General features: G+C 43.5%; 1 protein-coding gene across 1 annotated transcript in view; it reads left to right on the top strand.

Annotated features, from left to right (window-relative positions):
- chn2 (chimerin 2) overlaps positions 1 to 22,027 on the top strand; it is a 267,250-nt gene that overhangs the window by 219,736 nt on the left and 25,487 nt on the right. The window contains exon 8 of the mRNA XM_072283192.1: positions 5,306 to 5,390. Within this exon, the coding sequence (XP_072139293.1) occupies positions 5,306 to 5,390 (85 nt within the window). The remainder of the gene's footprint in view (positions 1 to 5,305; positions 5,391 to 22,027) is intronic.

Here is a 22,027-nt window from a genome sequence, read left to right as displayed (position 1 = left end):
TTCAGATCTGAGGACTCTATTTTGATTTGGAATGTTGTTGTTTGCTTCATTTGTTTGCATGATTTGTGTTTTTTTTTCTCTTGCGCATCGAGTGCTGGTCTGTTATTTTTATTTTTATTCTTTTTTTGCTTTAATTGGGTTCTTTTGGGTTTCTCAGTTGATGGCTACCCATAAGCAAACAAATCTCAAGTTTGTATGATCTGTGCATTCTTTGACAAATGCCCTTTGAATCTTTGAATGGACCCCTCGGTTAATGGTAAGGGTCCATGACATAAACACATTTGGGAACCTCTGCTGTAGGTGATGCCTTGAGGAAGTATAAGTGCCTTGTATAAATACATTCATTCTTTCCAGTTTAAATTCATATGCATTTAGATTTGTAGAATGTCCACAGTATGAAAACATTTGTGATTTCAAATGCCCTTGGGGTTAGCATTCATAGAGTTAAAACTGTATCTTGACAAATGTATTTTACAATGACTGCCTTGATTTTCAAAATTATTTAATTGACTTTTCATGAATAGCTGCATCACTCCCCTGTTACTGACTTCACCAGAAAACAAAACTGGGAAAATATATATAAGACAATGGTCTTCTGTACAGATTCATAACATAGTTAGCATTTAATATAATTTGGTCAGTGAACATTATTATCTTCCTGCTGAGCATTTTCCTTCTGGCTCTGATCCACTTTGACTGGTATAACAAGCGACAAGAGTCATTAATAAATGCAATTAGAAGCAGCAGTAGGCTATTTCAACCCTTGAGCCAACTCTACAATTCCATAAAATCATTACCTATTTTACTGTAAATTCAACAACACATTTACAGTACATCTTCCCACAGTAATCTTTAACTCCTTGCTTGCCAAATATCTACCTATCTCTGTCTTTTAAAAAAATAAGGAGTCTGTTTCCACTGTTCTTCAGTAAAGAAAATCCTTTTAGAGTGGGGAGATTCAGATTCATGCATATCAAACTATTCAGTGATGTGTGTCATTCACGTTAACAACCAAAACAACCAAAGGATATGCTAGGGGCAGCCTGCAAGTGTTACTACACAGATGCTAATATAGCATTCCCACAATACTCAGTCAAACAACCCAAGCAACAGCAGAACAACAGCTTTGAAAAAACACCAGCAAAACGAGCTCCTTTCCTGCCTTCTCCACCCACCTACCCATTCACACACAAAGTTAGTCCTCCAGCCCTCAGAACAGGCTGCCTGCAGCCTCCATTGGACTCATGAATTTGGAGACATCGGGCCTTCAACTTCCCCAGCAGACTTGTAGACCCAGGGCTTCAGCCATCGATGCTCAACTTCCAGACTGACTGACTTTGGTCCTTGGCATTCAGTCTTTTGATCTTCCGTATTGACCCCAAGACTCACTGATGGCAGGACCCCAAACTTCAGGCCTCAAACTCTGGATTTGCTAAAGATGTGACCCCCGAATTCTAGGCCTCAAATTGTGGAGTCACTGACTCGCTGACCTAGGAGGTCACCGGCCCTCATGCCGCCTGTCGGCACAAACCTCCATTCCTGGAACATTCCGACCTGGGAGCCACCCTCACCATCATTGGGCTTCATCCACAGTGCTTGCCAGTCCATCATCTGTCTACTGATGTCTGTCGTTGCATGGCCACTTCATTGGCCTTTGAGTGCGGGGCAGAGGCCTAGACTCTGGCTTGACCTGTGTTTTGCAGGGCTCAGTGTCGGTGAAGCACCTTCAATTACTCCAAAAGACTGAGGTTTGGTAAAATACTGAAAGGCTTTTATTCGCTGTACAATACGACCTCCACAGTGAGTGTCTGCCCCCGGACTGAGGGGGAGGGGCAAGACAAACACCTTTATACAGGACTCTGTGGGAGGAGCCACAGGGGCAGTCAGCAGAGGGGTGCGTCCAGACAGGTAACCGAGTTACAACATATATACATGGTTTACCACAGTTGGGACCACTTCTTTTTATGCTGTATATAACTGATTTAGATGATGGAATAGATGGTGTTGTTGCCAAGTTCGCAGATGATATGAAGATTGGTGGAAGGGCAGGTGGCATTGAGGAAACAGGTAGGACGCAGAAGGACTTAGACAGATTAGGAGAATGGGCAAGAAAGTGGCAAATGAAATACAATGTTAGAAAATTCATGGTCATGTAGTTTGGTAGTAGAAATAAATGTGCGGACTATTTTCTGAACGGGAAGAAAATCCAGGAATCTGAGATGCATGGGGACTTGGGAGTCCTTGTGCTGAACACCCTGGAGGTTAACTTGCAGGTTGAGTTGGTGGAGAGGAAGGCAATTGCCATGTTGGCATTCATTTCAAGAGGTGCAGAATACAAGAGTAAGGATGTGATGCTGAGGCCTCACCTTGAGTATTGTGAGCAGTTTTGGGCCCCTCATCTTAGAAAAGATGTGCTGGCATTGGAGAGGGTCCAGAGGAGGTTCACAGGATGATTCCAGGAATGAAAGGGTTATCAAATGAAGAACTTTTGATGGCTCTGGGTCTGTACTTGCTGGAATTCAGAAGGATGAGGGGGGATCTCATTGAAACCTTTGAAATGTTGAAAGGCCTAGACAGTGTAGATGTGGAAAGGATGTTTCCCATGGTGGGGGAATCTAGGACAAGAGGGCACAGCCTCAGGATAGAGGGATGCCCTTTCAATACAGAGATGCGGAGACACTTCTTTAGCCAAAGGGTGGTGAATTTGTGGAGTTTGTTGCCACATGCAGCTGTGGAAGCCAGGTCGTTGGGTGTATCTAAGGCAGAGGTTGGTACGTTCTTGATTGAACATGGCATCAAAGGTTACAGAGAGAAGGCAGGGAACTGGGGTTGAGGAGGAGATTAAGAAAAAAGGATCAGCCATAATTGAATGGCGGAGCAGACTTGATGGGCCAGATGGCCTAATTTTGCTCCAATGTCTTATGGACCTCCAACTCTCCCACATCCCTGTCCCTAAACCCGAACCTGACCTCTAACTCCCCTCTTTGTTCTGATAGCAATCACCACGAGCCTAAAAAAAAACTGAATGACAACTTCGATGGAGACCATACCTCAGCACCATCTTAACTGGAAGAACAGGGTTGCTGTGTTCCAGGTTTATTTATTGAGAGATACAGAATGATAACAGGCCCTTCCAGATATAGTGAAAATTAGACAGTAAAAAGAATAGAATGGTGAGGACTGGGAGCGCACAGCTGAACGTATTTTTTCCACTGTGTTGAATTAATAGAATATCTCATCATAATGATTGATGTCTTTAATATTCATCTATGTTTACTGGGATGTAATAAATAATATGAGTATTTATTTTCAGTGTCACAGTGAATTATGAATAAAATCCCATATACATAACACAAGGAAAAAGAATCCATAAACAAAATATTATGAATTCATAAATAGAGAAGTATCCAAGATATTTTTCATATGTATCAAATATAGTTTTTAATTTAGAGACTGACAGACACCTAATGTGCAATAGAAGATAAATTGTGCAAATAAAAAATGTAATAAATAAATAATACTGAGTATATCAGCTTACAGAGACCTTGAAAGTGAGTCCGTAGCTTGTGGAATTGAGGTGAGCGGTTATCCATGCTGGTTCAGGAGCTTGATGATTGTAAGGTAGTAACTATCCCTGAACCTGGTGTGGGACTAAGGCTCCTATACCTCCAGCGAGAATAGAGCATGGCCTGGATAGTGGGCATCCCTAATAATGGATGCTGAACTCGGTACGTGTATGGAAAAATGCAGAGCAGTATTTAGTAATGTCACAAAGCTAATTGAATCTGCCATTTGTCCTGCCTGCCTTCTGAGATAGCATCTTCGATTTACCTCCATAATAAATGTTTGAGGTGTCCTCACTTTGTATGGGCACATCTACAAATATATGGAACAAGGAACGTATACTGTATTAATGTTGTTCCCCAATGGGTGTGAATTCAAATTCCTGACATTGCAAATTGTTGAATTGAATTATGTAAATTTGATTCAGTCTCACCAGGAAAAGAATGGTACATAATCTTGAGTGGGTAAAAGTCCTGACAATTGCAATATCTGTTTGACTCTCAGTAGCATCGTCTGGTAGAGAAAGATTGTTTGGTCTTCTATTGAAGAAAGCTGAAACTATTTTTCTTCATTAAAGAAAGGTAGGCCTGTCACTGGTTAGGTGATCTTCCAGGAATAATTTTTATATTGCTTAATGAGGAATACATTCAATCTTTCTTCTAAGTAAGAGAGTTTACCTGGTTTAATGGTGTAGTGCAAACTCATTATAGGCTTTGTTACTCACCACCGATTAAAGCATCAAGCAAGATTGAAATAAATGAGGATGAGAGCAGAAGACGAGCAGGTGTTTGTGCCGCCTGTCTTCATTAGACCAGTCTCCCTCTCCCTCACTTCTACCAAATGAAGGTGCAGGAATCTTGGGTCCATGCTGCAAGGATTGATCGGCGCAACTTGTGGATGCGAGACTTTTTGTTGAAGGAGGACCCTTATGTTTGATGTTTAGTGTCCGAGGCTTTGGACTTGTTTTGGAGGACTCTGCGGTTCGTATTTCATGTGTTTCTGGTTGTTCTTATTTTTTTGCTGTTCGCGCAATGCGATGGGGAGGAGGGGTGCGGCATGAACTACGCAGTGCTAAACTGAGCTGAACTAAAGTGGACAGTTCTAAACTGTTTAATATATAGATATTTAATATTCACTCTCTTTTAGCCATTGGAGTGATTTGTTCTTCTTATCGTGCATTGGGTGTTTGATGTTTTCTTTGAATGGTGTTTCTTTGTTTCGTGGTTGTCTCTGTGGGAAGATGATTCTTAGGGTGGTACACTGCATACTTAAATAATAAATATACTTTGAACTTTATTTTTCTGATTCTTACAAATCTTGTGATAAAACTAAACCATGGAACAAGATTAAATCAAAAATGATTGTAAGCTACACTGACATTATGAGCACTACTTATTTGATTTAATTTTTCATATATGTGTTTTGCAGTAGTTATTTAAATATATATCTTATTGTAACTCATGGCTTTTGAAAAAAATGCTCTGTATTGCTGCCACAAAAAAAACAAACCTTACAAAATATGCCAATGATATTAAACCTGATTCCGTTTCTGGTGCTGATTCTAAATAGGGAAAAAAAAACATTGCAACTCTTAAAGAAGTGTGTAAGAAGGACCTTGTTCTACAAAGAGGGTTTCGTGTGTCGATTCCTGCTCTACGCTTTGTGACCTGTGCTTTTGTGCGTTCCATCTGTCGTACCATCTGGCTCCAGCCTTCAAGTTTATCCATCTTTTGTCTCGCAGGTCCATACATTCAGAGGTCCTCACTGGTGTGAATACTGTGCCAACTTCATGTGGGGCCTGATAGCACAGGGAGTCAGGTGTTCAGGTACAATCCAATTTTCTTTTGTGTATAAAGAAAGTATTTGGCAGTCATTAGATATATTGTTGATGAAAGTATATACTAAATACGTGGTGAAAAATTGCTGTCATCATGAAAGTATATTTTTCATTAGTTAATGGAAAGACTCTTGAGCAAACTGGACTCTTGTGTAAACTTGTAATTGTTCAAAGGCATTACTTGGTAAACAATACAAAAACAATTAAAATATTTTAAACCCTATTTTACATCACAGTTATTTTTATGTCATGCTGGAACAAAGAAAACCCGGGGCCATTTCCATATCTGCTATCTTGTATTTTTTTTATTGGAAGTTTTAAGGTCTCTATGGCAAAATTAAATTCATTACGATCTTCTCAAAATTATAAGGGTATAGATATGATACATTACGCAGGCTTTTTCCACTGAGTTTGGGATGGACTACAACTAGAGGTCATGGGTTCAGGATGAAAGGTGAAAAGTTTAAGGCGAACACGATGGGAAACTTCTTCACTCAGAGGGTTCATGAGATGCAAGCTCGATTTCAATGTTTAAGAGAAGTTTGGATAGGTACATGAGATGGGACTACTATGGTCCTGGTGCAGATAGGCATTTTAAATGGTTTAAATGTTTCTGGGCTGTACTTTTCTATGACTCCGACTCTATATTGTTGTACTTTTAAACATTTACTGTTAATGGATATAGCCGTACAGATTTCTGTATTAGACATACAAAATGCTGGATGGGAATAAACAGTTGAAATTTCATCTGAGTCGAAGTCTCAGCCCAAAGCATTGACTGCTTATTTCTCTCCGTAGATGCTGCCTGAGCTGTTGAGATCCTCCAGCATTTTGTGTGTGTTACTCTGGATCTCCAGCATCTACAGAATCTCTTGTGTTTACAGATTGCAGGTTTAGCTGTTGTATAGAACATAGAATAGTACAGCACAGTACAGGCCCTTCGGCCCACAATGTTGTGCCGACCCTCAAACCCTGCCTCCCATATAAGCCCCCACCTTAAACTCCTCCATATACCTGTCTAGTAGTTCTTACATTTCACTAGTGTATCTGCCTCCACCACTGACTCAGGCAGTGCATTCCACGCACCAACCGCTCTCTGAGTAAAAAACCTTCCTCTAATATCTCCCTTGAACTTCCCACCCCTTACCTTAAAGCCATGTCCTCTTGTATTGAGCAGTGGTGCCCTGGGGAAGAGGCGCTGGCTATCCACTCTATCTATTCCTCTTACTATCTTGTACACCTCTATAGCTACGAGAGTTAGCATTCTCACCAGTGTAAGGTATTAGCCATTGTGACAAGTAGCTATATAAATAATTATCCTCATTACTGGTCAGTTTGATGTCCACAGCAAATAAAATTGTTGATTTTATTTTTGCACAACCATCAGTGCAAATATACTGAACTAGCTGAATATAGTAATTATTGCACGCAGTGTGACGCTGTTACAGCTCAGGATATTTCAGAGTTTGGAATTTCAATTCTGGCACCATTCTGTAAGGAGACTCTGTTTGTCCTCTTTGTGGAATGCATGGATTTTTCCCTTTATGCTCTGTTTTTCTCACATCGTCCAAATTTGTACCAGGTAGGTTAATTTTTCATTGTAAAAACAAAAATTGTCCCATGATTAGGTTAGGGTTAATTGGGTTTGTCGGGGTTGCTGGGACAGCGTGGTTTGAAGGGCTGGAAGGACCAACTCTGTGCTGTATCTCTAAAAGAAATTAGTTAATTAATTACACCCTTTTGATAAAACAAATCTACTGAACTATCCGAACAAAACTGAGGGATTATTGCATGTAGGCTGAACTCTCTTCACTTTTGAAAAACCAGTAAATTGTTAAACAGCTCAAACAAAAATCTTAATTCTATTTTTTTTTGCATCTTAGCGTTATTCATTGGAAATATAAACCTTAGTTAAGCAAATAAATGTTTTTTTCTTCCTTGCAGCAATAAAGGCCCTCTCTTATTTTAAAGTGAACAAATGCATCATTCACAATTTGTAAAGAAAGAAAGTTTCATGCTTCATGCTTCAGTGTTACCTACAGATGAATATAGTACTAATGTAACTGACAGCTGACAGAATAGGAGGAAATGCAGAACAGGCATGGATAAGAACAAACCAGTGTGGAGGTAGCCTGTGTAACACAGGTTACATAAAACAAAGAACATTATGGCTCAGTTCATGCCCTTTGGCCCATGATGTTGTGTTGAACTTTTAACCTACTTTATGATCAATCTAACCCTTCCCTCCTTCATAGCCCTTCATTTTTCTATCATCCATGTGACTATCTAAGAGCTCCTTAAATGCCTCTGTCTCCATCACTAGCAGGGAGTTTCATGCACCAACCACATTCTGTGTTTAAAAAAAAACAACCTCTGACACCTCCCCAGTACTTTATTTTAATCTCCTTAAAATTATGCCCCTTATATTAGCCATTTCCACCCAGGGAAAATGTCTCTGGCTGTCCACTCGATCTATGCTTCCTACCATCTTGTACACCTCTGTCAAGTCACCTCTCATCCTCCTTTGCTTCAAAGAGGATAGCTAGGGCTAATCCTCATAAGATATGCCCTCCAGTCAAGGCAGCATCCTCTAAATCTCCTCTGCATCCTCTCTAAAGCTTCCACATCCTTCCTATAATGAAGCGAACAGAACTGAACACAATATTCCAAGGTAACACACACAAAATGCTGGAGGAACTCAGCAGGTTGGGCAGCATCCATGGAAATGAATAAACAGTCGCTGTTTCAAGCCAAGACCCTTCTTCAGGACTCAGTATTCTGTGTGCTGTAACCTGCCACATTACCCTGTAGCTCTTGAAGTCAATAATGAAGGCCAACATACCATTGCCTTCTTAACCACCCTATTAACTTGTGTGGTAACTTTGAGGGATCCAAGCATGAGTTGAACTTTGGCTCAACCTTGAGTCCCTGCATGTGCTAACCTTAACACGAGGAAATCTGCAGATGCTGGAAATTGTTCTGCAGTGGTTGCAAATACACCTGACTTCAATGCATCTGAACTGGGAAGGATGTTCATTCTCCAAGTATCTTTTCAGTGGCCTCTCTAAAAGTGCACCTGAGGATGTTGGGCGGGAAGCCTCTTGTGCTCAGTTATGTTTTCCCCCTCATTATGTTTTCTTGCTAGCACTTACTGTCAAGCTTAAAAATAAGTAATGCCAGCTGGATAAAAGTATCAAAGCATGTGGCAAGGAAGTCGCGCTTACAAAAGCATCAAGTATATTCACAAGGGTGATAAAGTTGTGGGCATGAAGGTAACATTTTGCAACAGTTTTGGCAGTGGTTATCACTTAAGACTGTATTCAGGATAATTAATTTAAATTACATTAGAGGGCGTATCACTGAAGTAATTGAGGTGTGGAATAACTTGACTAATTATATATCAACCCTAACAGTCTTGCCATTATAATAGAGTTTAAGTGTTAGATTTTCTGTTCTAGTGTGTTGGTGTTTCCATATCAGGCTGTGATGCAGCCGATCTATACGCTCTCCACCACACATCTATAGAAGATGTCTTGCCGGATCTTTGCAAACTCATAAGGATGTAGTGGTGCTGCTGTGCTTACAAAAATCAAACATTTAACTACCTCTGCTTTAAATTCTTGTAAAGATCTGACTTCCATCACAGAGAATTCTAAGGATCAGTTTGTTTATTTGGAGCCTCAGTGTAGAACAGGCAGTTCCGCTCCAACGAGCCACACCGCCCAGCAACCCAACTATTTAAACCTAGGCTAATCATAGGACAATTTACAAAGACCAATTAACCTATTAACCAGTATATTTTTGGACTGTGGGAGGAAACTGGAGCACCTGGAGGAAACACTAGCGTTAATGGGGAAGATGTACGAACTCCTTACAGGGAACGCCAGAATTGAACTCTAAATTCCGACACACTGCGCTGTAATAGCGTCATGCTAACTGCTATGCCGCCGTGGTGCCCACTGTGTTTACCACCCATTGCAAGAAGAAATTTCTGCTTGCCTCCAGTTTTAAACGATCGGCCTCTTATTTTGTAGCCGTGTCCCCTTGATCAAGGCACTTCCACTTGTGAAAACATCCCAGTAGCTACCCTGTCAAGTCTGCTTCGGATCTTGTGTTTGACTGAGGTCACCCCTTATTCTTCTGAACTCCAAAGAATGCAGTCCCAAGATACTTAGTCTTTCTTGGTAGAACAGCCCTCTCATCACAGGAGTTAACCTGGTGTATCTCCTTTGTACTTTCGCTAATGCTGCTGCTTTTTTTAGGTTTGCACATAGTATTGAGGAGTGAAACATCAACACCCTGTACAATTGCCTCAAAGCCAGTCTATTTTTTTTAATCTCATTTGTAACATTCTGCCTCTCTTAACTACCTGTTGAGCCTGTTTGCCGTCTGTAATGGACCCGCCTGTTATTTCATCCTGCGTCAGATCTATGCCTGCAACCGCCGCTGTTTTTTTGACTTTGTCATGTTAGGCAAGGATCGCAAGATCTTAGATCTGCAGATCCCAGAGCCTGCTGGCCCTGACGCTAGCAGGCATGAACTTCAGATTGCGGCCCCCGCCATTGATCTTGCTGGCTCCCTCAACCCAGGGCATATTCAAAACCCGGATTCCAGCGCCATCAATGCGGGCTCCAGTGACCATGGACACCTTCAAGGTGATTGCGCAACCACCAGCTGCGACTCCAGCCTTGAACTCCAGGCCAGATCTTCATGTGCTGTTATTGTGTTTCCCGTCTCCCCTTCCCCCACCACCACTTTGCAACCCCGTCTCACTCACATTCCATCATCTACTCCTGGGCCCTCGGAGGCTCCATCTTCCTCTCACCCCAACCCTCCCCTCTCCACTGACACCACCAGCCTCCCCTCTCCCCCCTCTGATCCCAGCTCTCATCCATGCCGGGTCTTTACCATCTCCTCCGACCTTCAACTGTCGGAGGCAGAGCGCTCTGTCCTCAGTAAGGGCCTCACCTTTGTCCCCCTTCGCCCACACCTCAGCGAGTTCCGTGATCTCCATGACTGAACTCTTCTTCTGCCAGCTCCGTCTTCGAGCCTACTTCTTCGGCAAGGACTCTTCCACCCCCACCGATGACCCTTTCTCCTGTCTTCAACCCTCCTCCTCTTCATGGACACCCCGCTCTGGTCTTCTGCCTGCTCTGGATCTCTTTATCGCTAACTGCCAATGGGACATCAACCGTCCTGACTTCACCACACCTTGTTCCCATTCCAAACTTACTCCTTCCGAATGCTCTGCTCTCCACTCCCTCTGCACTAATCCTAACCTTACTATTAAACCCGCTGATAAGGGGGGTGCTGTTGTAGTCTGGCGTACTGACCTCTACCTTGCCGAGGCACAGCGACAACTCGCGGATACCTCCTCTTATTTACCCCTCGATCGTGACCCCACTAAGGAGCACCAGGCAGTTGTCTCCCACACCATCACCAATTTTGTCAGCTCAGGTGATCTCCCATCCACTGCTACCAACCTTATAGTTCCCACTCCCCGCACTTCCCGTTTCTACCTCCTACCCAAGATCCACAAACCTGCCTGTCCAGGTAGACCCATTGTCTCAGCTTGCTCCTGCCCCACTGAACTCATTTCTGCATACCTCGACACTGTTTTATACCCCCTTGTTCAATCCCTTCCTACCTATGTTCGTGACACTTCTCACGCTCTGAATTTTTTCAATGATTTTAAGTTCCCTGGCCCCACCGCTTTATTTTCACCAGGATGTCCAGTCCCTATATACCTCCATCCCCCACTAGGAAGGTCTCAAAGCTCTCCGCTTCTTTCTGGATTCCAGACCTAATCAGTTCCCCTCTAACACCACTCTGCTCCGTCTAGTGGAATTAGTCCTTACTCTTAATAATTTCTCCTTTGGCTCCTCCCAATTCCTCCAAACGAAAGGTGTAGCTATGGGCACCCGTATGGGTCCTAGCTATGCCGGCCTTTTTGTTGGCTTTGTGGAACAATCCATGTTCCAAGCCTATACTCGTATCTGTCCCCCACTTTTCCTTCGCTACATCAACGACTGCATTGGCGCTGCTTCCTGTACACATGCTGAGCTCATTGACTTCATTAACTTTGCCTCCAACTTTCACCCTGCCCTCAAGTTTACCTGGTCCATTTCCAACACCTCCCTCCCCTTTCTTGATTTTTCTGTCTCTATCACTGGAGACAGCTTATCTACTGATGTCTACTATAAGCCTACGGACTCTCACAGCTACTTGGAATATTCCTCTTCCCACCCTGTCTCTTGCAAAAATGCCATCCCCTTCTCACAATTCCTCCGTCTCCGCCGCATCTGCTCTCAGGATGAGGCTTTTCATTCCAGGATGAAGGAGGTGTCCTCCTTTTTTAAAGAAAGGGGCTTCCCTTCCTCCACCACCAACTCTGCTCTCAAATGCATCTCTCCCATTTCACACACATCTGCTCTCACCCCATCCTCCCACCACCCCACTAGGAATAGGGTCCCCCTTGTCTTCACCTATCACCCTACTAGCCTCCGGGTCCAACGTATAATTCTCCATAACTTCTGCCACCCCAACGGGATCCCACCACTAAGCACATCATTCCCTCCCCCCCGCCCTTTGCTTATCGCAATGGACTCCCTTGTCCATTCGTCCCCCCCCATCCCTCCCTACCGAGATCCCTCCCTACCGATCTCCCTCCCGGCACTTATCCTTGTAAGCAGAACAAGTGCTACACATGCCCTTACACTTCTTCCCTCACCACCATTCAGGGCCCCAGACAGTCCTTCCAAGTGAGGCGATACTTCATCTGTGAGTCGGCTGGGGTGGTATGCTGTGTCCAGTGCTCCCGGTGTGGCCTTCTATATGTTGGTGAGACCTGACGCAGGCTGGGAGACCGTTTCGCTGAACACCTACGCTCTGTCTGCCAGAGAAAGCAGGATCTCCCAGTGGCCACACATTTTAATTCCACGTCCCATTCCCATTCTGATATGTCTATCCATGGCCTCCTCTACTGTCAAGATGAAGCCACACTCAGGTTGGAGGAACAACACCTTATATTCTGTCTGAGTAACCTCCAACCTGATGACATGAACATTGACTTCTCTAACTTCCGTTAATGGCCCTCCTCCCCCTCGTACCCCATCCGTTATTTATTTATTATTATTCATTTTTTTTCTCTCTCTCCTTTTTCTCCCTCTGTTCCTCTCACTATACTCCTTGCCCATCATCTGGGCTTCCCCCCTCCCCCTTTCTTTCTCCCTAGGCCTCCCGTCCCATGATCCTCTCATATCCCTTTTGCCAATCAACTTTCCAGCTCTTTGCTCCATCCCTCCCCCTCCTGTCTTCTCCTATCATTTTGGATCTCCCCCTCCCCCTCCCACTTTCAAATCTCTCACTATCTTTTCTTTCAGTTAGGGTTGCTGAAGAGATAACAGATGCATTGATCATGATCTTTCAAGAATCACTTGATTCTGGCATGGTCCCGGAAGACTGGAAGATTGCAAATGTCACTCCACTCCTTAAGAAGGGGGAAAGGCAAAAGAAAGGAAATTATAGGCCAGTTAGCCTAACCTTGGTGGTTGGGAAGGTGTTGGAGTCTATTATTGGGCATGAGGTTTTGGGGTACTTGGGGACTAATGATAAACTAAGTCAAAGTCGGCATGGTTTTTGTAAAGGGAAATCTTGCCTGACAAATCTGTTAGAGTTCTTCGGGCAAGTAACAAGCATGGTGGACAAAGGAGAGGCAGTGGATGCCATTTGCTTGGATTTTCAGAAGGCGTTTGATAAGGTGCCACACATGAGGTTGCTTTGCAAAAAAATCCTATGGTATTACAGGAAAGATGCTGGCATGGATAGAGGAACGGCTGACAGGCGGGAGGCAGCAAGTGGGAATAAAAGGGGCCTTTTCTGGTTGGCTGCCGGTGACTAGTGGTGTTCCTCAGGGATTGGAATTGGGACCGCTACTTTTCACATTGTTTGTCAGTGATGTAGATAATGGTTTTGTGGCAAAGTTTGTGGATGATACAAAGATAGGTGGAGGGGTGGATAGTGCTGAGGAAGTGATGCGATTGCAGTGGGACTTAGACCAATTGGAAGAATGGGCAAAAAAGTGGCAGGTGGAATACAGTGTTGGGAAATGTATGATAATACATTTTGGTAAAAGGAAAGATAGTGCAGACTATTATCTAAATGGGGAGAAGGTTCAAACATCAGAGGTGCAGAGGAACACCATCAGTCCTGTATTCATCACCCTTTTTGATTTTTTTTTCCACACGTGAAACTTTAACTCATCTCACTGACTACAATTTTGCCCTATCATCTGCCTGTCTTTTCTCGCAGTTTCACTGCACGCTGCCTCTGCTTGTACACTGACTGTCCTATCCTCAGTCCTATTACTCTGGTTCCTATCCCCTGCCAAATTAGCTTAAACCCTCCCCAACAGTTCTCGCAAACCTGCCCGAAGGATATTGGTCCCCCTCAGGTTCAGATGTAACCCATCCTTTTTGTAAATGTCATACCTTCCCCGGAAGAGATCTCAATGATCCAGAAATCTTAAACCTTGCCCCTCGCACCAATTCTTCTGCCAAATCATCCTATTCTTGCCCTCACTGGTGCATGGCACAGGCAGCAATCCAGATATTACTACCCTGGATATCCTGTTTTTTTTGGTGTTCTGCCTAACTCCCTATATTCTCTCTTCAGGAGCTCCTCCTTTTTCTTACCTATGCCATTGGTACCAATAGGTGCCATGACTTCCGGCTGTTCACTCTCCCCCTTTAGAAAGACATGGCCCCAGTAAGAGACATCCCTGGCTCTGGCACCTGGGAGGCAACATACACTGGGTGCCTCTTTCATGTCCACAGAATCTGCTTGGTGCTCCTCCGATTATGGAATCCCTTGGAACTGCTGTGTTGTTCTTCTCCTCTCTTCCCTTCTGAGCTTCAGAGGCAGACTCAGTGCCAGAGATTAGGTTGCTCAGCTAGCTCCTGTTAGGTAATTTCCACCCCCCCACCTTCTCCCCAACAGTATCCAAAACAGTATGCTTATTGTTGAGGGGACTGACCCTTACAGGGTACTCTGCACTGGCTGTCTATTCCCTTTTCCTCCCCTGACAGACACCCAGGTACCTGTCTCCTGCAACTTAGGGGTGACTACCTCCTGGTAGTTCCTGTCTATCACCTCCTCACTTTCGTGTACGAGCTGAAGGTTATCCAGCTGCAACTCCACTTCCTTAACGCAGTCTCTAAGGAGTTGCAGCTCAATGCACTTTGTGCAGATTAAGTTATTGTGGAAGTCTCCCAGAGTTCACACATCTCACACAAGGAACTTACCACTATCTCCAAAGCCATTCTCAGTCCACTAGCTATGTACTAATAGAAAAGAAACTTACTCACTTACTTACATTAAGTGTCTACCTGTGCTTGCCCAAGTTTGTTTTCTCCGAAGCTGTTGAGCAAAAGCTTGGCACTCTAACACCAGCCCACTCCAACAACGATTGCCCTATTTACACTTCCATTCCTTTTCTTGGCCCCACACTGAGTGCAGCCCACCAAAAGCACCAGAGCTATCTTTAACCCCCACACTGCTTCGCCAACAAAAGACCTCTTGTGCTGATTGCAGTCCGCCAAAATACCTGAACTCTTATTAAACCTGGGGCCGCATCGCCAAGGGATGGCCTCTCGTGCTGAAAAGAGCCAACAGAGCTGATATTCAAATTATGAGTCCGTATAAATCCGAGTGTGACTACAACAGGTCAAACAGGTTTTTATTTGGATTATGTTTGGAGAGTGAAAACAGTATGGGGAGTAGTCTTTAAAATCTACATTAATAATATTTGAAATGGGGAAGTATAACAACGTGAAAGGAGCAAGAATCAAAACCACCAAAACATGTTTACATTTCTGTATTCCAGTGTGCATCAGAATGTCACTGAAATCTGGTTAGGTGAGGTGAGGATACAGAGAAAGCAAAGGGAACATTGCAGAATGGAATGAAAGGTCAAAATGCTTAGTAATAGGATCAGGCTAACTGCTATGATACCGTGTTGCCCTAATAGCAAAAAACTGCTAGATTTGCCCTCCAGTGGATCATTGTTAAAAGATTTAACGTTTGAAGTACATTTATAATCAAAGTACATATATGTCATCATTTACTACCCTGGGATTCATTTCCTTGTGGGCATTGACAGTGCATGCAAAGGAACACAACAGAATCAATGAAAATCAGCACACAACAAAGATGGGCAAACAATGATGTGCAAATACAAAAAAAAGCAAAATATTAATAATAAAAATATAAATATTGAGGATGTACCTAATAAAGTGGCCTCTTGAGTTTATTGTCAACTAAGTGATCATCAGAGCTGAACAAGAGCCTATTGAGTACAGGAGCTGCTTGAGATCTGTCCATTGTACTTATGCTCATCTGGAACCCAATGGTTCCACCACCACTTAGATGATATGGCAAAGGACTGGGAACTGAACGGCTATAGAAATTTTAATGTAGCTATGTGTCTTTTGTGGGCAGGCAAGCACAATGAAAGTGCTGGGATTGCCATGGTCCAAGCTCTTGAGATCTGGTCCAATGCGGGACCCCTGGACTGACTGAAGAATTTAGGCTGCAATGCGAGGTTCACCATCATTGCTGTTGCACTTGTAGCATTGCCCCCAGGTTCACTCTCTTCTGCCTAAACTCCTCCGCACATTGCACAAGAGATTCTGCAGATGCTGGAAATCCAGAGCAACACAAACGAAGTGCTGGGAGAACTCAGCAGGTCAGTCCTGACGAAGGGTTTCGGCCCGAGATGTCGACTGTTCATTCCCCTGCATAAATGCTGTCTGCTCGGCTGAGTTCCTCCCACATTTTGTGTGTGGTGATCAAGAACGATTAGCTTTTGTTTGAAGCAAACCCTTTGCGTGTTAAATCTTCAATTATCACTTCAACCTGTTTTCCTGGTTTCTTAGATGTTGTACATGATTGTGCTGTCACTACTTTATCATTTCCTGTCAGTCACCTCATGTACAGATATTCCTGTACGTAGTGTCACTTTATGTACATATAATCAGGGTACACCCACACTACGCCGGATAATTTCGAAAACAAAGCTTTTTCTCTTCGTTTTGACCTCCCGTCCACACTGAGCCAGCGTTTTCAGCCACCGAAAAGGGAGATTTTCAGAAACGGTCTCCAGAGTGAATAAGTCTGAAAACGCCGAATATCTGTTGTATGTACGGGGTAACCGGAGAGATTTAAAAACGCTGTCATGACAACACCTCAACAACAACGCTTTTTCTGCTTCTGCTTGGTACCACGCAAGCACTGCCGGACGGCTGTTATAATGCGCAGTCGGTGTGAACGACTTGAGAGTTAAATTGTAAAGTGAGCCTTTTTGACTATTTAAAAACGCTGTCATGACCTGCCGGAACAGATTGCCGCAGCGCGGCATTTCGTTGTTTTCTTGAACGCAACCCCCCACATAACCTAACAGTTTCAGAACAAACAGCAACAAGACTGAAGCCAGAAGGGTTAGAAATGTATTCACCAAATACTTTGACCCATAGCTTACAGAATAAATAAGTATACTCACTTTGCCCTGTTCTCTGTCCTTGCTTGTATGAAGGTGGTTTACCTATTTATGCAAGTACTTCTCTGGCAATAGATGTGTAACAGCCTAATGTAACATTGTATGGAAATACAAGATAAAACTGATGCAGACATTTAACAAGGTGCTTTATTAATGCAACAGAGTTAGTCAGTTTTTCAATGTTCGTCGTCAGCCGGGTCATACTGTCCCTGTCGGTTGCCTCCATACGCTCCAGTATTTGTTTTTTTTTTAGTTTTAAGTCCTCCTGTGCAAGATCCAAGAGCAACTCCCTTTAAGTTTTTCTACTCTGTAACTGGACAAACGCGCAACAAGTATATCGTTTTCTCTTCGCTTGTTTTCTGTGTGTCCTGCGCATGCCCAGTAGGAGGAGATTTGCCCAAATATCCGTATAATGTGGATGGAGATATTTTGAAAAACACTTAGTGTGGATGCCTGTCGTTTTTACTCGAAACTGGCGTTTTGAAAATTATCCGGTGTAGTGTGGACGTAGTCTCAGTCTATGTATAGTAAATAGCTATCTTATGGATTTATATTTATTGCATTTTTTATTGTTGTGTTCTTTATCTTAATATGTTTTTTTTCTGCTGCATCAGATCTGGAGTAACTATTATTTTGTTCACCTTTACACTTGTGTACTGGAAAAGACATTAAACAATCTTGAATCTTGTCATTATGTGCACAAAATTCATAGTTATAAAGTTCAAAGTAAATTTTATTATCAAATAGATGTCACCATATACAACCCTGAGATTCATTTTCTTGTGGGCATACTCAATCAATAGAATATTAACCATAACAGAAACAATGACACACTGCCCAGCTATACTGTTCAACCACAGCGCAGAAGACAGCAAACTGTGCAAATGCAAAAAGGAGAAACAATAATAATAAATAAATATTGCGAACATAAGAAAAACCTGCAGATGCCAGAAATCCAAAGCAACAAACACAAAATGCTGGAGCAACTCAGCAGGTCAGGCAGTATCTATAGAAATGAATAAACAGTCAATGAATAAACCCTTCTTCAAGACTGAGAGAGAATGGGGGAGATGTCCAAATTAAAAGGTTAAATAAATATCGAGTCCTTGAAACTGAGTCCATTATAAAAATCCAGCATATGGTTGATATGAATTTAAACTCCTTTTCATTCCCTGTGTGTTAAAGTTTCAAACCTAGTTTATCAAGATTTCATACAATTCATAGACAAGGAAAAGTATTTGAATTTCTCATAATTTAATGATTAATTATTTGTGTATCCCTATTTTCATTGATTGCCATCTGTACTTTTCACAAGGACTATTTTATTAGACAGCCTGCAGAACTGCTTTTCATGCCAAGTGAAACTTGCCTGAAATGGAAATTTTATAGTACAAACTAGTGAAACTCAAGAATTGAGGATTGCCTCCATTTGTTCCTATTAGGAGCCAAAAAAAGTTAATGTTTCTTAGTAATATATCATACCTCACTGGTTAGAAACAAAACACAACTTGAATTCCACAATACTTCTCCATTCCCCATGTAAATTTAAAATGCTTCACTTTTGCTGCTGACTCATGGAAGTATGAACTGCACAGGAGATCCTTTTTCTTGATCAAAATCAAGTTTATATTAAAATGTAGATCTCAATCTATTGATGTGTTGTAATCCTGTTTTATGCTTAGTTTAAAAATTCTCTTTAAACTGTGCTGGATTACATTTCACATGTGATCAAGATTTCAGATTGTTTATTGTCAATCCTCATAGAGCCACAGAAGACCATAGCACAGAAACAGGCTTTTGGCCAATCTAGCCCATGGCAAACTATTAATATACTTTAAACTTTATTGTCGCCAAACAATTGATACTAGAACGTACAATCATCACAGCGATATTTGATTCTGCGCTTCCCACTCCCTGGATTACAAATCGGTAGTAAATATTAAAAATTTAAATTATAAATCATAAATAGAAAATAGAAAAATGGTAAGTAAGGTAGTGCAAAAAAACCGAGAGGCAGGTCCGGATATTTGGAGGGTATGGCCCAGATCCGGGTCAGGATCCGTTCAGCAGTCTTATCACAGTCGGAGAGAAGCTGTTCCTAAATCTGGCTGTACGAGTCAAGCTCCTGAGCCTTCTCTTGGAGGAAAGAGGGACAAAAAGTGTGTTGGCTGGGTGGGTTGTGTCCTTGATTATCCTGGCAGCACTGCTCCGACAGCATGCGGTGTAAAGTGAGTCCAAGGATGGAAGATTGGTTTGTGTGATGTGCTGCACCGTGTTCACGATCTTCTGCAGCTTCTTTCATTCTTGGACAGGACAACTTCCATACCAGGTTGTGATGCACCCTAGAAGAATGCTTTCTACAGTGCATCTATAAAAATTAGTGAGGGTTTTAGGGGACAGGCCAAATTTCTTTAGTTTTCTCAGGAAGTAAAGGCGCTGGTGGACCTTCTTGGCAGTGGACTCTGCTTGGTTGGACCAAGTCAGGTCATTTGAGATATTGACCCCGAGGAACTTAAAGCTTTTGACCTGTTCCACTTGCGCACCACTGATGTAAATTGGGTCGTGCGGTCCGCTACTCCTTCTGAAGTCAACAACCAATTCCTTCGTCTTGCTGACGTTGAGGGATAGGTTATTGTCTTCGCACCGTGCCACCAGGTTCTTAATTTCCTCTCTGTACTCAAACTCATCATTACCCGAGATACGGCCTACAATTGTTGTGTCATCAGCAAACTTATATATTGAGTTTGATGGAAACTTGGCTACACAATCATGGGTGTACAGTGAGTACAGCAGGGGCTGAGTACACAGCCTTGTGGGGCACTGGTGCTCAGAGTGATTGTAGAGGAGAGCTTGTTCCCTATTTTTACAGCCTGGGTCCTGTCTGTGAGGAAGTTGAAGATCCAGCTGCAGATCTGAGTGCTAAGGCCCAAGTTCCAAGAGCTTAGGAATCAGTTTATTTGGAATGATGGTATTAAAGGCAGAGCTGTAGTCAATGAAAAGGAGCCTTATGTATGCGTCTTTATTTAATATGCATAGTCCCATCAACTTGCACCAGACAATAGCCCTCCTTAACTCTTCCATCCATGTACTTATTCAAATTTCTTTTAAATGTTGAAATTGAACCCAAATTCACCACTTGCAATGGCAGCTTGTTTCACACTCACACCCCACCCTCTGAGTGAAGAAGTTCCCCCTCATATTCCCAGTATGATATTTCAGTACAGCTGTAATGGAGAAGGAAATGATTGTTATTCTGGATCTGATGCAGAATTAAAACACTAAGTGTAAAGAACACAATTTAAAAAACACTGAGTATAAAAGCAACCCTTTAAAACACTGTACAATAGCTGTTGAGTGTGGCCATATCCACATATAGTACATAAGATTAACTTGTATACATAGACTGTATGTACATAAAGTGAGTATCTGAATGTGAGGTAACTGACAACTGATAAAGTGACAAAGTGACTCTCAGCAAGAGGAAACTTCTACATGGCAGCAGGACATTTAAAAACACAGTGACTGTGTCAGTGTGGGTATGAGGTGTGGAGTGTTAGTGTGAAGTGACAGTGAATGGGGGATGAAGGGGTTGGTGAGGGACTGTGGAGAGGAGTGTGTCAGTGTGGGTATGAGGTGTGGAGTGTCAGTGTAAAGTGACAGTGAATGGGGGATAAAGGGGGTGGTGAGGGACTGTGGAGAGGAGTGTGTCAGTGTGGGTATGAGGCCTGGAGTGTTAGTGTAAAGTGACAGTGAATGGCGGATGAAGGGGGTGGTGAGGGACTGTGGAGAGGAGTGTGTCAGTGTAGGTATGAGGTGTGGAGTGTCAGTGTAAAGTGACAGTGAATGGGGGGATGAAGGGGGTGGTGAGGGACTGTGGAGAGGACTGTGTCAGTGTGGGTATGAGGTGTGGAGTGTTAGTGTACAGTGACAGTGAATGGCGGATGAAGGGGGTGGTGAGGGACTGTGGAGAGGAGTGTGTCAATGTAGGTATGTGGTGTGGAGTGTCAGTGTGAAGTGACAGTGAATGAGGGGATGATGGGCGTGGTGAGGGACTGTGGAGGGGAGTGTGTCAGCGTGGGTATGAGGTGTGGAGTGTCAGTGTAACGTGACAGTGAATGGATGGATGAAGGGGGTGGTGAGGGACTGTGGAGAGGAGTGTGTCAGTGTCGGTATGAGGTGTGGAGTGTCAGTGTAACGTGACAGTGAATGGGAGGATGAAGAGGGTGGTGAGGGACTGTGGAGAGAAGTATGTCAGTGTAGGTACGAGGTGTGGAGTGTCAGTGTAAAGTGACAGTGAATGGGGGTGAAGGGGGCGGTGAGGGACTGTGGAGAGGAGTGTGTCAGTGTGGGTATGAGGCCTGGAGTGTCAGTGTAAAGTGACAGTGAATGGGGGGATGAAGGGGGTGGTGAGGGACTGTGGAGAGGAGTGTGTCAGTGTGGGTATGAGGTGTGGATTGTCAGTGTACAGTGACAGTGAATGGGGGGATGAAGGGGGTGGTGAGGGACTGTGGAGAGGAGTGTATCAGTGAGTATGAGGTGTGGAGTGTCAGTGTAAAGTGACAGTGAACGGGGGATGAAGGGGGTGGTGAGGGACTGTGGAGAGGAGTGTGTCAGTGTGGGTATGAGGTGTGGAGTGTCAGTGTAAAGTGACGGTGAATGGGAGGATGAAGGGGGTGCTGAGGGACTGTGGAGGGGAGTGTGTCAGCGTGGGTATGAGGTGTGGAGTGTCAGTGTAAAGTGACAGTGAATGGGGGGATGAAGCGGGTGGTGAGGGACTGTGGAGAGGAGTGTGTCAGTGTCGGTATGAGGTGTGGAGTGTCAGTGTAACGTGACAGTGAATGGGTGGATGAAGGGGGTGGTGAGGGACTGTGGAGAGAAGTATGTCAGTGTAGGTACGAGGTGTGGAGTGTCAGTGTAAAGTGACAGTAAATGGGGGGGGGTGAAGTGGAGGTGAGGGACTGTGGAGGGGAGTGTGTCAGTGTGGGTATGAGGCCTGGAGTGTCAGTGTAAAGTGACAGTGAATGGGGGGATGAAGGGGGTGGTGAGGGACTGTGGAGAGGAGTGTGTCAGTG

The sequence above is a fragment of the Mobula birostris genome, chromosome 19 (assembly GCF_030028105.1).
Source record: "Mobula birostris isolate sMobBir1 chromosome 19, sMobBir1.hap1, whole genome shotgun sequence".
NCBI lineage: Eukaryota > Metazoa > Chordata > Chondrichthyes > Myliobatiformes > Myliobatidae > Mobula > Mobula birostris.
Note: the sequence above shows the minus strand (reverse complement) of the source record. Positions and strands in the feature narration are given on the sequence as shown.